The sequence below is a fragment of the Martes martes genome, assembly GCF_963455335.1.
Source record: "Martes martes genome assembly, chromosome: 8".
In the NCBI taxonomy this organism is placed as follows: Eukaryota; Metazoa; Chordata; class Mammalia; order Carnivora; family Mustelidae; genus Martes; species Martes martes.
This window is the reverse complement of record NC_137895.1, coordinates 86,779,606-86,796,201: the sequence shown is the minus strand read 5'-3', so window position 1 is coordinate 86,796,201 and position 16,596 is coordinate 86,779,606. Positions and strand designations below refer to the sequence as shown.

Sequence of the window (16,596 nt, the reverse complement as noted above, 5' to 3'; positions counted from 1 at the left end):
CCTCCAATCCAGATCTGGAGCAGCTGACACGCTTCCTGCCCACACCCTGGTCACAGGAAGCCAACCCCGGCAGAAGAGTAGCGCTGGGCACCTGCTTCAGAGCAGAGCCAGCAGGATGCTGCTCCCTAGAGGCCAGGCAGCTCTGAACCTCCTCCACGGCCACTCTCCCTCGCTGCCCTTCAGTGTGAATTCGCCTTTGATCTCCTTCCCCTTTGCCCTCTTAGGATACACAGACTGCAGCTGCTCTAGGGGAAAGCAAAACGCATGTTCATTACATAAAGCATGTTAGCCCCTCTAGTCTCTCTATTCATATTCCAGGAGAGTCTATATCCTTGCTCTCCTCTCTCTTAGCAGCAGTGTGTTTTCCATGGAGGCTCGGAGGCCACAAAGACTTGGATTCAAGACACAGCTCCATTGCTTAGTAGTGTCATGATCTTTGTCCACTTGTTTAGGTTGTTAAGACTCAGTTTTCTTACTGATAAAATAGGGATAATGACTAATAGTACCTACTTTACCAGGTTCTGAGATTTAATGAAGAGTCACCAAAAGTCCTCACTACCGTGCCTAGCACAGAACAAACCCCCAAAGGACGTGGTGAGGCTGCTGCGCGGTGGTCACACAAACCACAGCTGCTCCTGCCCTCTGGCTGCCAACATGGGGTGGCCACAGGGAGACCCCGAGGTCTACTGTTCACATTAGTTAGTACTCACACATTTGGCACAAGTCAGTAGGATAAGCCAGACCAAGTATCCAGTCACTAGGAGACACCCTTATGGCTGCACTGGCTCAAGACGGGCCCCAGAGCTTATGTCAGACCTGAGAACTCCGAAAGTGGGAGAAAATAAACACGGCTTAGTACACATACCCTGGGATCCAACCTGCCCCCCACATTAGGCTCCTGTCTTGGCAAACCACACTCCATGCTCTTGTCAAAACTACACTCACTGCTGGAAACAGTTCAGGCCTTCCCATGCCTCTCTGCCTTTGCATGCACCAGTCTTTCTACCTGAACTATTCTTTCTTCTCTTTTCCAACAGGTGAATTTTTAAACCATATTTTAATACTTAAAGGTCCAGCTCAACTATCACCTCTTCTGCAGGTGGCCCCATTCAACTCTCTCGAACAGAATTATCCTTCCTTCCTGTGTGTCTCCACTTGGCACTTAATTCGATTAGAGCAGTTAACATAGTATTGTCATTTTCGTGTACACGTCTGTATGTCTCATTGGACTCTGAGATCTGTAAGGGCAGGGCTATGGCTTCCAGCTGCTGTTTCTCAGCTTAGCAAGCAGAGTGCATAATATGATGGCCATCTGATACAAGGTGGAGAATTCCAACACACATACTGAGTATGTGAATTAATCTCAGACAGGAGGAATTGACCATACAACTATACAACTAACCTATAACTATATGCAACTTTCCACTAGGTGTCTAATTGACCTTTTCCACCCTTTAGCTCATCCACCCATAAGAATGATTTGCTGTAGTTTGAAAAGTCTTCTCAACTTTTCTGTGTCTTAGGTCCCATGCTAAAGATACAGCCTGAAACAAATACATTAAAAAACAAAACAAAAAACCCCAAACACCATATCCTAACTTCATATTGAGGCAGTGTAAAATGTTAGAAAATTATCTAAAAGTGATAGAACAAAACAAAAAATCAGTCTGCAGCATATGCTACAGAGACAGCATGGTATGGCAGAAAGACCATGAATATTATTATTATTTTTTTTTTTTTTAAAGAGAGAGCACAAGTAGGCAGAGAGGCAGGCAGGGAGAGAGATGGGGAAGCAGGCTCCCCGCTGAGCAGAGAGCCCAATACGGGGCTCGATCCCAGGACCCTGAGATCATGACCTGAGCTGAAGGCAGAGGCTTAACCCACTGAGCCACCCAGGCACCCCAAGACCATGAATATTAAATCACACATCACTGTGCCTGGAACCCGGCTCTATCACACACTAGCTCAGGGAATCTGAGCAATTAAGATTTCTGAGCCACACTCTGCTCAGCGCAGAGCCTGCTTCCTCCTCTCTCTCTGCCTGCCTCTCTGCCTACTTGTGATCTCTGTCTGTCAAAAAAAAAAAAAAAAAAAGATTTCTGAGCCACAATATTTTCTTACTTATAAAAATATGCAACCTTCTACTGACAACTCCCTAATATTGGTAACCCTTAAGGACTGCAGAAAATTGGGGAGTCGATAATGATATCTAGAATTTGGGTGGTGTCATCCACAAAAGTAGCAGATGAAAGAAGGAGGTCTGAGGGGAGAAATGAGTTCAATATTGAACGCACTGAGTTGACTGGAAACCCAGTTAGAGAGGCCTGGCAAGGTACAGGCTGGAGATACAGATTCAAGAGGACTGAGAATGGGTGACATCACCCAGGGAGAGTATGCCAAATGGGAGAAACATGGGTACAGAACCTGGGAGAACACCAACCCTTAAGGGAGAGGTGCTGGAAATGGAAGAGAAGGAAAGATATACGGAGCACTAAGCCAAGGAGAGAAGAGCTGCAAGAATTAGGGAGTAATCAACAGTATCAAATCCAGCGGAGAAGTTTGGTGGGATAAGAAGTAAAACAGTATCTGATAAATTTGGCAATTTGACATCACAGAGGATCTTATCTTGAAAATGTCAGTGGAGAGGTGAGGACGCAGAGTTAGGCTGCAAGGATGGGGAAGAGGGTCGAAGGCAGGTTGTCCTGATGAGTGAAGGCTACTCTTTACAAGTTTGAATGACAGTAGAAGAGAGGTTAGGCTAGCTGGTGATGTGAGCTCAAGTGAGGGCTCGTAGAATGGTAGAGGCTTTGGGAGTGCTTATAGGCTGAGGGGAAGGAACCAGGATGAGAAGGGAAAGACTGACAGACCAGAAAAGTGAGAGGAAAACTGAGAGAGTGAGGTTCTGGAGAAGGTTGGAAGGCATGGGTGGGGTCAAAGGCACAGGGAGAGGGACTGGTCTTGAACAGTAGACAGGGGACCTCATCCGCTGAAACTGGAGAGATTTTTTATTCAAACTTGCTTCCACAGGCCAAACTTTGTAACCTCAACAAAGTGTCAGGAATATTCCTAGAGTCGATACTCTACTGACCAGAGTCTGTATCGAAAATTCTACTGCTAGATTCAGAGTTGGCAGAAATGGTCATATAATGGGGCAATCCTAATCTTGAACTGTGTCAGACAGGGTTGGTTAAATGTAAAGAACAATATGTAAAGAATTGACAACTCATGTGAATTTGTAAACAATTAGTAAGAGAAGTATTCCTCTTTATAATGATGCCATAGGCTTGTTCTCTATGACTAAGAAAGGATTTAAAATATGGTTAATTACTATCAGAAGATGATCAATATCATTGTGATCTTGAGAGGTCCTCCACTATTTCCAATGGCCATTACTAACTAACCCATTCAACAGCTCAATTTTTATTAAAATAAAAATATTTCACAATCCTGTAGAAACCATCAGAGACTAACTAAACCATCAGAGACCTAAAACTGTCAATCAGTGTGGCTGAGGTGGTTAGCTCATTCTAGCTCATTCAATCTCACACACATTCTAGAATTCAGGTGAAGGTGTGTCTCTTCTACACGAACATGTCTCAGAGCTTTGGAACCGCAACTTAGTACTTGTGTAAGGAGTTGGGAAGACCTGAGGGATTTTTCTGGAGCAAATGCTGGGTTCATCTGCAGGTGGCCCTGTGACTCACACTGACGCTGAAAGGTACTGGACTCCTGCCTATGCAGAAATCGAAGACCGGCAAAGTCTCTCAACAGAGTGACGATACTGGCTTTTAAGTAACTCAGAATATTGCATTATGGGTCCTTTTAAATATTATACTTTACTGCTTGCTAAAGGCCTATTTAAGACACTGAGTACTTAGACAGCACATAGCCTTTGATTCTTCTGTATTATCCGCGTTTAGTCTCTTACCAAGGTAGAGCACTGCAACCTCTCAAGTACCTGGGCCATATTATCTTTAATGCTCATACGATTATCTGTAATGATTTATTTATTTACTTATTATCTGCCTCCCCAACGAAAACTAAGTTCTAAGAATAGCAGAAAGGGCTTGTCTGGTTTGTTCCCGAGGGCATGGAACAGAGCCTGGGCAAACAGAAAACGCTCAATAACAATTTATCAAATTTTCAAATGAATGACTGAATGCTGGACTCTGTCCTTAACCTTCCACAATCAATCACACAATCCTATCAGTTTATCTCCGTAATAGCTCTTGACTTCATTGACTGCCCTTACTTTTCACTTCCACTATCATAATTTGGACCCTCATCCCCTCACAGCTGGTCTCTGTCCCTCTGGCCCACCCTACAGACCACATTTACGTCCCTAAAGCACTGCTTCAATCACATATCTGCACCCCCCAACACCTCTAGCAGTTCTCTGCTGTTTATCGAATAAAGACCAAACTTGATTGTCCCACACCGAGTCCTTTGTGATCCGGCTCCAGCCCTCCCTCCCAGGCCTCATTTCCTAAGACTCCTCACTCATTTCCCCACATTCCACGCAAATCAGACTACTCAGCATTTTCTTCCATTGTCCAACACCTTTGTCACTGAGCCTTTGCTTGCATTGTTCTTTCTGCCTAGAATGTTTCAGTTGATCCCTCTTTTCTAAATTCTGAAGCCTGATTCAAATACTATTCTTACTATGAAGTATTTAAGGCCCTTTTCTGGGGCTCCATTGTCAAATATTGTCTCATACTATGCACTGCCATGTTATAAGCTACTTAAGGATAAAGAGTGGACTTTATTAATCTTTGTTTCTCCAAAAGAACTGAACAGATCCCCTGCCCCGCAGTGCCTCACATACAGGAAGCACTCAAAATGTATTTTTGTTGAATAAATAGGTCATGCTTTATATGACCTATTTCTCTCATTTATATGGTCATTTATATGACCATTTCTCTCATTTCCTTTACAAGTCAGTTAATACAGGGTGGGTAACACAACTCACACAGCCCAGAAAGAAGCAAAACACTTAAAAGTAGACACAACAGGACAACTTATAATATTCAGGAAATAACATTCTTTGTATAATACACACATGATACCAATAAACCAAGAAGAGATTCAAGCACTAGGTGGAGGCTATTAACCCATGGCTTTTGATAGTCTTTTCCAATTCTAATTTTCTACAAGAGGAGAGACAAGACTGGTAGCACTTAACAACAGCCGTTCAGCCCTCTGAAAATATCTAAAATGTCAGGAAAACTATTTACTGATCTACTTCCTCAGTCCCTCAAGGAAACTAATTCTCTGGGAAAGGAAAAGATATACTGGGAATCAGTCTCTTTTCCCTCTAGAGTTCAATTCATTTTGGTCAATGGGTAAATTTTTATTAGAAAAAATATCATAGTATCACCTTCCATGTTCAAAGCACCCAGAAAAGTATATAGCGTTTCCACATGCATTATCGCCTAAGATTAATCTAATCAACAGACATGGATTGAGTGCTCGCTGTAGGGCAGGCACTGCTCCAGATGATGACCACACAAGAGGATGAACAATGAACAGAAAAATATATGGCAGGTGTTGCTAAGCTATGGAGAAAAATGAAGCAGGGCTGGAGCAATAGGCTGCTTTGTTTTAAATAGGCTAGTCAGGAAATGATCTTCCCAACAACCCAACAAAATAGGTGGGATATTATCTATTAGCATAATCTTAATTTCCTAGATTAGAGAAACTGACAGCCTGAATGGTTAAGTGACGTGCTCAAGATTGCTTGCAGTAGATGGGGATAGGATCAGAAACCAGATTTCCCAACACTTGGTCTATTGCTAAGGTTTTAAAGAGGATTTGGATGTGGGAATGTTCAACTAAATTCCTTCCCCTCTAGAGAATGATGCTTGGAGAGTAGAAAAGCACCCCACACATGCACATCCTTAACCCATCACCAGGACGATGGCTTGCCTCCCACTAGCACACAAACATTTGCCTCACTTTGATTTGGAGGATAAAATAATAGAAACGCCATTTTTAAAAATATTGTTGCAAAATGGCTTTTTTAAAAAACAGTTTTGAAATATGTAGTTTTTATTTAGAACAGAAAGGAGCATCCAGGCTTAGTGCAAAAGCAGGAAATGCAACACCTCATTAGCAATACTTCAAATCACACCTAATGAACATAAACTCTCCTTTAACAGTCTGTCTCTGCTCTGCACACCTGTTGAAGAGTGTGTGAAAATAGATTCAGCAAGGATTTTCTCCCAGGAACGCACAGGACTGCATGCGTGAGGATGTGTGTGCGCGTGCACATGTGTGTAAGGAAAAAAGTATAAACATTGCTGAGAACAGGATGTCCTGCTATAGCTAACGTGAATTAAATCTAAAAAGCACTTCTTAGTAAAAGTTGGGCTGAAAATCTTAATGTATCATAGAAATTTAGAAGGAGAAGGGATTAGCTCTGGTGTAGAGAATCAAGTCAGGCTCTAAGGAAGAAGAGGCCCTAGGGCCTGGATGAATGGTGGAGTGTCCAAAGGTGAAGTTAAAGGACAGTACATTCTAAGAGGAGAGAATGGAGTCCAAAAGGCAGGGGACACTCAGGAAACAGGAAAGCAGGTTGCCACAGCTGAAATATGCTATGTGATAGACATATGTGTGAAACAGAATTAGAAGGATATAGATAAAGGTCCGACTCTTATCTTGCATATATTATAGATGAGGAAATTGAAGCCCAGAGGAATCTGAGTGATTTGGTCAAGGGCAAACAAGGAGCAAAGGAAGAACTAAAATGGAAGTGTTTATATTGCCAGTTAGGTGCTCTTTTCACTATCACATTCTGTCAGTAGGCTGGGGGATTGGGACAGGTGGGAGATCATGTTCCCATCAAAAGTAAAAATATGGGGGTGCCTGGGTGGCTCAGTCGGTTAAGTGTCCAACTCTTGATTCCAGCTCAGGCCATGATCAGGGTCATGAGATTCAGCCGCCCTTGTCCCTCTCCCTATGCCCCCTGCCTCTTCTTCTCTAAAAAGAAAAAAAAAAAGAGAGAGAGAAGTAAAAGTATGTAGGGAGGTTAAATAAACTGCCTTCAGATTACATGTCCAGCTGAAGAGTTGCAGGAGTACTGACACTGAGCCCAAGTCTCCGGAATGGCTTCTCCCGTGCTGCTCGACTACTCAGCTCCTTCACTTTCGAAGATAAAATACTGGAGCTAATACAGACACCATCCTTTCCTTCAGAAGTCCTGCGCTTCTTAGGACCCATCCTTAAAAGAGTTATTAAACCATAGGGATTATCAGGAATGTGAATGAAAAAGCAGGTTCTTCTTCCTATCTCTAAATTTGCCTCCCTAGCTTCAGAAGAACTGAGCCAATGAAGCTGAGGATCGATTAATAAAATATTAGGGGCGCCTGGGTGGCTTAGTGGGTTAAAGCCTCTGCCTTCGGCTCAGGTCATGATCCCAGGGTCCTGGGATCGAGCCCCGCATCAGGCTCTCTGCTCAGCGGGGAGCCTGCTTCTCTCTCTCTGCCTGCCTCTCTGCCTACTTGTGATCTCTGTCAAATAAATAAATAATTAAAATAAAATATTAGAAAAGTGGAGAACCAGAAATGTAACAAACTTGAGTTAGGAGACTTGGGTTTGAGTCCTGGCTCCACCATGAACACTGCTGTTGGTTTTGGGGGGGGGGGAGAGGGGCTATACATTTTTAAAAAACATTTTATTTATTTATTTGTCAGAGAGAGAAAGAGCACAAGCCAGGGAGGGGCAGAGTGACAGGGAGAAGCAGACTTCCTGCTGGGCAGGGAGTCTGATGTAGGACTTGATCCCAGGACCCTGAGATCATGACCGGAGCCTATGGCAGATGCTCCAGGGACTGAGCCACCCAGGCACCCCTAATGGTGGCTTTTGACAAGTACTTCCCCTCATTAAATTTATAAAAGGAGGAAGTTGAATTACCTGATGTCTAAGGATATAATATTCTAATTTTCTATGATTCTAGGTAGATTCCAATTTGCAGGAAAAGAGAAATGAAGACCTGAAAGTAAACTGAACTTTCAGAAACCACATGTAATTTTTTAATGCAATAGGCACATGCTCTATTTAAAGGCACATCAGTCCATCCCATAATTGAGATTTTTGTTCATAAGACTTTCTTATAAGAGGATATACCCACTGAACAAAATGGACACATAGATCAATTACCAATTTAAGAAGTGGGAAAAGAAGTACGAGCCAACTCTGAAGGCCTTTACAAGCTAATCCATAGATTTTCCTGCTGCACCTCTTAAGACAGTTATCAGGAATATATGTGGCCATTTGAAATTGGACAAGTTATTATTGAGAACTGGAGAGATAGAAAGACACTTCTTCAAGTAATAGAAAGTCCTTGATTTGCTTTATTAAAAAAGCTGAGGGGCGCCTGGGTGGCTCAGTCATTAAGCATCTGCCTTCAGCTCGGGTCGTGATCCTGGGGTCCTGGGATTGAGCCCCGCATCAGGCTTCCTGCATGGCGGGAAGCCTGCTTCTCCCTCTCCCACTCCCCCTGCTTGTGTTCCCTTCTCACTGTATCTCTCTCTGTCAAATACATAAATAAAATCTTTAAAAAACAAACAAACAAAAAGCTTAGAAGGGGGAGAAGTGAGAATTTACACTGATAAAATGTTAAGATTTCCTAGCTTGAAAGAAGGGAAAACAAATAAAATTAAGACTACAATGGGCTTAAGAAAATAGCAGAAAGAAAACCAAGAACAAAGGCATTCAGAAGAGTTCAAGTCCTTAGAATACCTATTTGTTTTTGCCAATACATATAAATAAAGAAACTCTGGAAGACCCTCCTAACAGTGGTTACCTGTTCAGGGAGGCAGGAAGTGAGCAGATGAGGGACAGCTGTAAAGGGGAGACTTTTTACTGAGTATCTTCAATTGAATTTTTAACCATGTAGGTACATGACTTATTTTTATTTAACATAAGTAAGTAAATAAACATCCCCTAAGTTCAATTATTTGCAAGAAACAGTTGAAATACAAGAAAGCCAAAGAAAGGAGACATTAGAACAAAGTACCAAGAGACAAAGAAAATGTTGTAGCACTGGGAGGACTGAGGAAATCCAAAGAGAAGATAATCTAGACTGTTTTTTGAGGACCAGTTGGGAGTGAAATGCAACATGGACAAGATTGCTGAGGACCTCAAGAAGTTTATGACAGCTCAAACCAGTCCCAGCTGGCACGAGAGTATCTTGAAAAGACGATACACAGGTTTATGTCCCTGTGTCCCTGGAGAGTGTGAAATCCACAGTGGAATAAAACCAAAACTGTACTAATAGGGAAGGAGTTTTCTTTCACCCTCTAAAATAGAGGGAAGGAAATGAGAAACCAGTTTCAGTGAGAGCCATAAAAATGATTAATTCGGTAGAAAATGAGACCTATAAGGAAAAGATAAAGAAATCCACTTGTATCATTTAGCAAAGAAATTCTATTTTGCAAGAATTATTTAAGGCAGTCCACGAAAAACAAACGCAAGGTAATGTCCTCTTAAAGTCATTTCTACTCTCAATATTTTTTGATTTGTGGGTTAATTCCCAGTGTGCTTCCTTGTAGAGAAGACCTTGCTAATTTGGCCTAGAGAAAGGCCTAGTTAGTAAGAAGTATTAGTAATGCCAGTGAAGATTTGCAGATAAACTTGAGCAAGCATAATATTAATCAACTAAAAAATCCCTTGCTTTGGGGTGCTTCACTGTCTTACTGGGTACAGCATGTGATTCTTGATTCTGGGGTTGTAAGTTTGAGCCCCATGTTGGGTGCTGAGATTACTTAAAAATAAAATCTTTAAAAATCCCTTGATTAACAGCATAATTAATACTTCTCAAGTGCTACTAATGTTCTTTCTTGTCACGAGTGTTAGTGTTTTATAATAACCATTAATCTATGCATTTATGTTTTATGAATTTTTCGCATGGTGGTATGTTTCACAATAAAAAAATTAGAAAAAAAACATAATTAAAGTTCTCCTTTCTGCAAACTATTTACCCTTATGGTGAGGCCAAACGCTAAAGTCAGCCCGTGTATCATGAAGAGCCAGTCCATAATGGAGCTCCATCAACATCTATCCTATGCAAGGAATGATACCTATCAGGGCCAGAGACCCACCCTGTCTGAGGCCTCACTCCAGTTCCAGGGCCACTGACACCTGGGGTATTGGAGGAGAGAAGGGGCTATCTACGGGGCAGCAACCAGGGGAAAAGGCACGCAAAGGGAAACTGGCTCTGACAACCAACAGCTCTATGTATTCTTCATACATTAAGTCAGGTTTAAGAAAGGGAGACTTAATTTGCATTTGAGTTAGAAAAATAAACAGTTCAAATAAAACCAAAGAGGTTTTAGCTACCTGAAAGGTCAGGGTCCAAGGGGCTTTACTTACCTTCTTATTGCTATAAGAGTTTCTGAAAAAGTTATACCATTGGCCAATTCACCTAAAGAGGCACAACTTAAGCCCTGTGATTTTTCACTGCTTTCTACCTCTTCTAAGATCATGGATATAAGGGTAGGAAAGAACAAGGAAACATTTCTAAAAATATTTCAGATTTTTACAATGAATGAAATTTTTATCTAAAAATAGCCTAAGATTCCATGTTCCCTTATTCACTAATCCAGAATGTTACTGCCTACCCCATCCCTCCCCCATCTACCCCACTCGGCAAAGGCCCAGATTACAAAGTCAGACTTGAAAAAAGGGAAGAAGAAATGAGGAAATCAATGAAAGTTTATGAAAACTACTCAGTTCCAGAACTTGATGTGTGAAAAAGTCCTTAAACATTCTGTCCAACTTCTCAGTTCTAGATGAGAAAACTTAGGCCCAGAGAGGTAGCATAGCTTGCTAACGGACATGAACTAGTTTTGAGAAGTTTTTTTCTTTATTTACAACTTTCTTTCCCTATAATCTATTTGTGGTAGCTTGAACAATACACATACGACAAAAGAGAAATACAGATAATAAACATGGTGAATTATGGTAGAGTCAGGAGCTTTTACTTCTGGTCTACTGTTATTTCTATCATATCATGCTTGTTTCTAAAACTTTCTGCATTTCTCAGTGGAAGATAAAGGTTACTGTTGCTACTTTGTTTTCTATTATGGCACTGTCCTGAGCTGCAACAGAAGTGAGTGAAGGACTATTTTGTGTAGACAACGTCTTAACTATTTTTACCTTCATGAACCAAAAATGACCCCACAATTATAGCGAGGTCAAGAGAGCTACTGGTCTCATCTTACTTCTGTCCCATTATTAAGCCAAGAAACTAAAATTTCTTCTAAATTATAAGACTGAAGGACAAGTTAGGGCAAGTTTATGAGGCAGTTTTGTTAATAAAGACAGTTCAGGTAAGCTCTGTATTTATGAATATGTAATTACACAAAGCCTTTTCTCCCGTCATCTGGAAACACCTATCAATCTAATTCTTTAAATGACATTTATCAAATGAGGGATCCCTAAAATGGTGTCTGATGTCATTCCTCAGTATGCAATGGCTCGTTAGTTGGCTGGTGGATTAACTAGGGGGCTTTGCTTCTCCACCTGTTGCCTCGTTTCAAAAGACAATCATGAGAAAGAAACCCACAGTTTGGTCAAATATTTTTTAAGGGTGCCTGAAATTCTTGGCCAAATGAAGACTAGTGTTTATTTCACTTTGCTTCTTACTGGTAGGAATAACAGAATGGACTCTAATGTAAGAATGAGTGGTGGCTCAACCCAGACAACTGAGTAACAAGGCCAAACACCTGCTCTCTTCACTGGCCCAGTCTGGTTCACCTTATTCTGCTCCTATCTCCAACAGCTATGATCTAATGTCACCACGGGACAGAGAAAGTTTGGACAGAGTACACATCCCTCATTTCCTTTATAGGAACAATAGGCTTTGCTGATATTGTAATAGTTACAGCATCTTTATAGTTAAAGATAGAATTTGGAATGTGTGTGGGAGAGAGATTTTACCCGGCTATATCATCTTGCACTATGCCAGCTTTCTTGGACCCTATTAAATAGTCCCATTGCATTTATGTTCTCTTTTGTTTTGTTTTGTTTTAATCTGTTTTCATCTTCTTCTGATCTGGCCTGGAGCCAAACACAGAAGTCTTATTAACAGAGTTGAGCAGTGTTAAGACCCACGAATGACCCTGAGCAGCAATTAAACTGAAAAATAAACCCCGTTAACCAGAACTGAAACAAAAGGTTAGCTACTTATCCAAACTTGGGCAAAGGGACAGCTCTTTCTCCCAGTCTCCCTTAAGCCTGTTAGGACAGGGGGTCTGAAGCTGGGTCGCCGCCTCCTCCAACTCACTTTCTGCGTCAAATAGTATGGGTCAAAGTCCTCCAGGGGAACCGCGACCAGGCCTTGTGGGATGTCCCCATAGATGAAAGGCAGGCTCTTCCCGGCCTCCAGGTCACTGTTTGGCTTGGGCTTGCTGTCCTCATCGTCTTCGCGATGGCTGCCCTCGGCCTTCGGCGGTTTCTTGAGCTTGCTCTCGGCAATGCGCCTCTCGATGTTTGCCAGTGACTCGGGGGTGAACGGCTTGAAACTGTCAGGGCCTGGTGGTGCGAGCAGCCGTGCTGCCATCTTCTCATCCTGCAGCAGCTTCGTTAGTTGTGCTGCGGCCGGGACAGGTCAGCTCTGGAAGAAACGGCAACACAGACATCAGTAATCAATCGCTGCTCTGAAAAGAGGCCAGACCAAACCATCTCACTCCCGACCTTTATTCACAACCTCTGCAACACACAGCTTCTTCCGTGACTCGGTTATTTTTCTCTCCAGAAAATCTGTGGCGTGAGCGGGCTAGGTGAGGCTCATAACTGCCCCTCCGGGGACTGGCTAGCCAGGGAGATCCCAAGATGGGAGGTTCCTGAGCTGCTAGTTTTTCTTCTTGACTTAGATGCCACTCACTGTTTGCACCCGCATATGACTACAGAGATACATTCCATTCCCTCGTGGAACTCCTATTCTAATAAGGCATATTTAACGTTACCCAGGGGCACATGTTAGCTTGGGAGCCTTATATGCTCAAGGCACCTTCCTTTCCTGGTACTCTAGTCCCTAAAGAAATACTCTTCCTTCCAAATACAATGCAAGGGCAAACTGTCACTCTTTTCCAATGTCAGTTTCTGAAAACACTAAACCCTTCAAAACTTTAGGGGCACAAGATGTAAATCAAAGAGCTGCCATCTACTTTGGCTCTTCCATTTCAAGTTATTTTTCAATTCACCAAGATGTGTAAAGCCCATCTGGTATGAGAGTCCAGAAGTACCTCTTCGATGACTGAGATCCTGCCAGGGACAACTGGGGGTGGGGCGGGGGAACCAAATGGCAGAGGACACTCGGAGAACTTCTGAACACAGCACTGCAGCGCCTGCCGCAGGACAAAGGATGGCAGAGAGGCCTGCGTGCAGCCCAGATGGGCTCAAACCAGGAAGGACACAAGTGAGAAGAGAACAACAAACGAAACGTCTCTTCTCAAAGGAAAAATGAGGGGCCCCTGGGTGGCTCAGTGGGTTAAAGCCTCTGCCCTTGGCTCAGGTCATGATCCCAGGGTCCTGGGATTGAGCCCCAGAATCGGGCTCTCTGCTCAGTGGGGAGCCTGCTTCCTCCTCTCTCTCTCTGCCTGCCTCTCAGCCTATTTGTGATCTCTGTCTGTCAAATAAATAAATAAATAAAATCTTTAAAAAAAAAAAGTAAAAGAATAAAAATTTTATAAATAAAAGGAAAAATGAGGTAGGCCGTACTAGGCCCCATGATCTCTAAGCACGAGATTTGAAAAGCCCATTTCCATGTTTAAACAGAGTCCTGGGTTATTTAAAACACTCCTTAGAGGCACTGGGTTGGCTCAGTAGGTTAAGAGTCCAACTCTTGACTCAGCTCAGATCAGGATCTCAGGGTCCTGAGATCGAGCCCTCCATTGGGCTCAACATGGAGTCTGCTTGAGATTCTCTCTCTCCCTCTCTTCCTCTGCCTCTCCCCAAGCTCACACAAACACATACACACACACACACTCTCTCTCTCTCTTTCTGAATAAATAAATAAATAAATAAATAAATAAAATCTTTAAACCAAACCAAGTGAAACACACCTTGAAACGGGAATCCCTAACATCAAAAACAACAGTGTTTACTGCCTATCACAAAAGCACCTGAGCAGGGGAGTCTTACCACGAAAGCTTCAAGGCTTTACCAGCATTTCATCTGGTGCTCATGGTGCTGCTTTTGCCGTTAGTTCTGTGAGCTCCACAAAGACAATCTGAGAAATTTTTTTAAAAGGCTAAAGATTGTTCTTTCTCTCCTACTTAGCCCTCAGGGTCCACTTCAAGGCAAGTATCCATAAAACTAGAGGCTCCTCAAGAGAACAGTAGTAGCGTTAACTCTAAATAATTTGAGAGTGAAATACCCAAGGGCTCCTTTCATAAACACACCCGCAGAGATCCCAGATTTCTCTAGTGGTGGTGATTGCAAAGTGTTGCAAAGGCAGTGTGTAGTGTCTCTATGTGGGCAGGTCAGCTCACTCCCTCACCGTGTGGGACTAATGAGGCCAGAACCACAAGTCTGCCCCCACAAAGACCAGAGAGCTCCATGCTGTGCCAGAAAAAACCCCCAGTGTTCCCCAGACCGTAGGGTCCAAGAAATTATTTTCACATATGAAGCACAGAATTTCTGAGATGCAAGGGATTTTATAGATACAGTCCATTTCATCTTTTAGATTAGGAAACTTGGGGTCCTAAGAGATCGGACAACTTGCCCAAGGTCACAGGGCCAGGATAAAAATCACAGCCAAAGTGCTTTTGACTCTCCAACTCATACTTCTTTTATTGTGACCAGTGCCAGTCACCCACCCTCCTGTCCTGCTCTAACCCTCAGTACTCGCAGCAGGAACAGTCTGGATCATCAGGTAAATCACAGGGAAATGCCACTGGTTTTGCTGATCTTAAGACTTTATTCATGTCTTCCTTAAGTTAGAAATCCTTTTCTCTCATTCCTTTCCTCCTCTGTATCCCTGAATTATCTCCAGTAAATGCCCACTCTTCCACACCACCTTCCCACGAGCTGCAGCCTTTCCCCCTTGTGAACTCCTATAGCTTTACCAGGATCTTAGCTGATACTTATCCACCACTTACTATGTTTCAGGCACCGGTCCAAGCACCTTGCTTCTATTAACTCACTTAATCTCCAGGACAACATATGAGGTAGGTATCATTATTCTTCCCTTTTCAGAGATGAGGAAACAGAGACACAGATACCTAATACAGCCTGCTCAAAGTTACACAGCTAGAAAATGACAAACCAGGATTCAAAACAACCTATTTGCACTTGTTGTGTCTCTTGGTCATGGTCGAATTGCACCCTATAAATTCCCAGAGGGCAAGAGTGGTGCCTTGAACTCCTTCTGCATCCCTTTCACAAATGATAGGATTATGCCTGAAACCCATAATTTCTTCAAATACTCGGGACCTCTTGGTTCTCACAGTCACGCTCATTCTCTACCCTAGGTCATCCTCAGTTCCTATGTAGAGGACAAAGAATACTGCAAGAGTTGCTGCCACATGGAAGCAACCCAAGTGTCCATCGGAAGGTGAATGGATATAAAAGTGAAAAACAAATGTGAATAAAATGTAAAAGAAAAGAAAGAAAGAAAGATGAATGGATAAAGAAGTTGTGGTGCACACGCGCGAGTGCACACACACATACACAGGAATATTACTCAGCCATAAAAAAGAATGACATCTTGCCATTTGCAACCTCAAAAAGAGACCTAGAAGGCTTAATGCTAAGTGAGGTAAGTCACACAGAAAAAGACAAATACCATATGATTTCACTTACATGTAGACTCTAAAACAAACAAACAGCAGAAATAGACCATAAACATAGAAAACAAACTGATGGTTGGCGAGAAGGGGCAGCACTGGGGTGATAGGCAAAGTAGATGACAGGCAGGGGGAGATACAGGCTTCCAGTTGTGGAAGGAATACATCACAAGGATGAAAGGCACAGCACAGGGAATATGGTCAATGGTACAGTCATAGAGTTCATGGTGACAGATGGTAGCTACACTCGTGGTGAGCATAGATTAGACTTGTCCAGTCACTATGCTGCACACCTGAAACTAATGTAACATTGTGTGTCAGCTATACTCCCAACTGAGAAAATGAATATACTGCAAGAGGAAGCGACTGGAGATGCTGACAATGCCTGGGCCTGACTGGACACCCCGGCATTCTTCATAAGTCAAGCAGTCCAAGGCTAAGTCCTCTGCCTTTGCTTCCAGATCTTTCCTCCTGCCTTCCCCAAGACCATGGTCCCTCAATGATCCCAGCTTTCCCTCACATTCTCAATCTGTACTTTTCCTTTCCTATTTCTGCATCTTTTCCCTTTATATCTCCTACCCCACTCTCTCTCCATGTGGCTTACGGTTCTCATTCTATTCCATATTGTCCTGGTCCTATCCACAACTACAGTCTTTTCTTCTCTAAGGGCTGGTCCTCAGCAATCTTTCTGTCACCCTCTTTCTTTCAGGGAGCTCATCTACTCAGCATAATTTGTCCCTGGGTGATTTTCGGATTTTGTTCACCAGCCCTAATTGTTCTCCTGAGTCTCACAATTGGTTGTCAC

At 42.7% G+C, this 16,596-nt stretch overlaps 1 protein-coding gene across 1 annotated transcript in view; it reads right to left on the bottom strand.

The window, feature by feature from the left end:
- Window positions 1-12,562, bottom strand: part of SCN8A (sodium voltage-gated channel alpha subunit 8) — a gene marked incomplete at its 5' end in the record, with an annotated part of 122,962 nt that extends 110,400 nt beyond the window's left edge. The window contains one exon of the mRNA XM_080811454.1: window positions 12,287-12,562. Coding sequence (XP_080667580.1) covers window positions 12,287-12,562 — 276 coding nt within the window. The remainder of the gene's footprint in view (window positions 1-12,286) is intronic.
- Window positions 12,563-16,596: the final 4,034 nt, after the last annotated feature.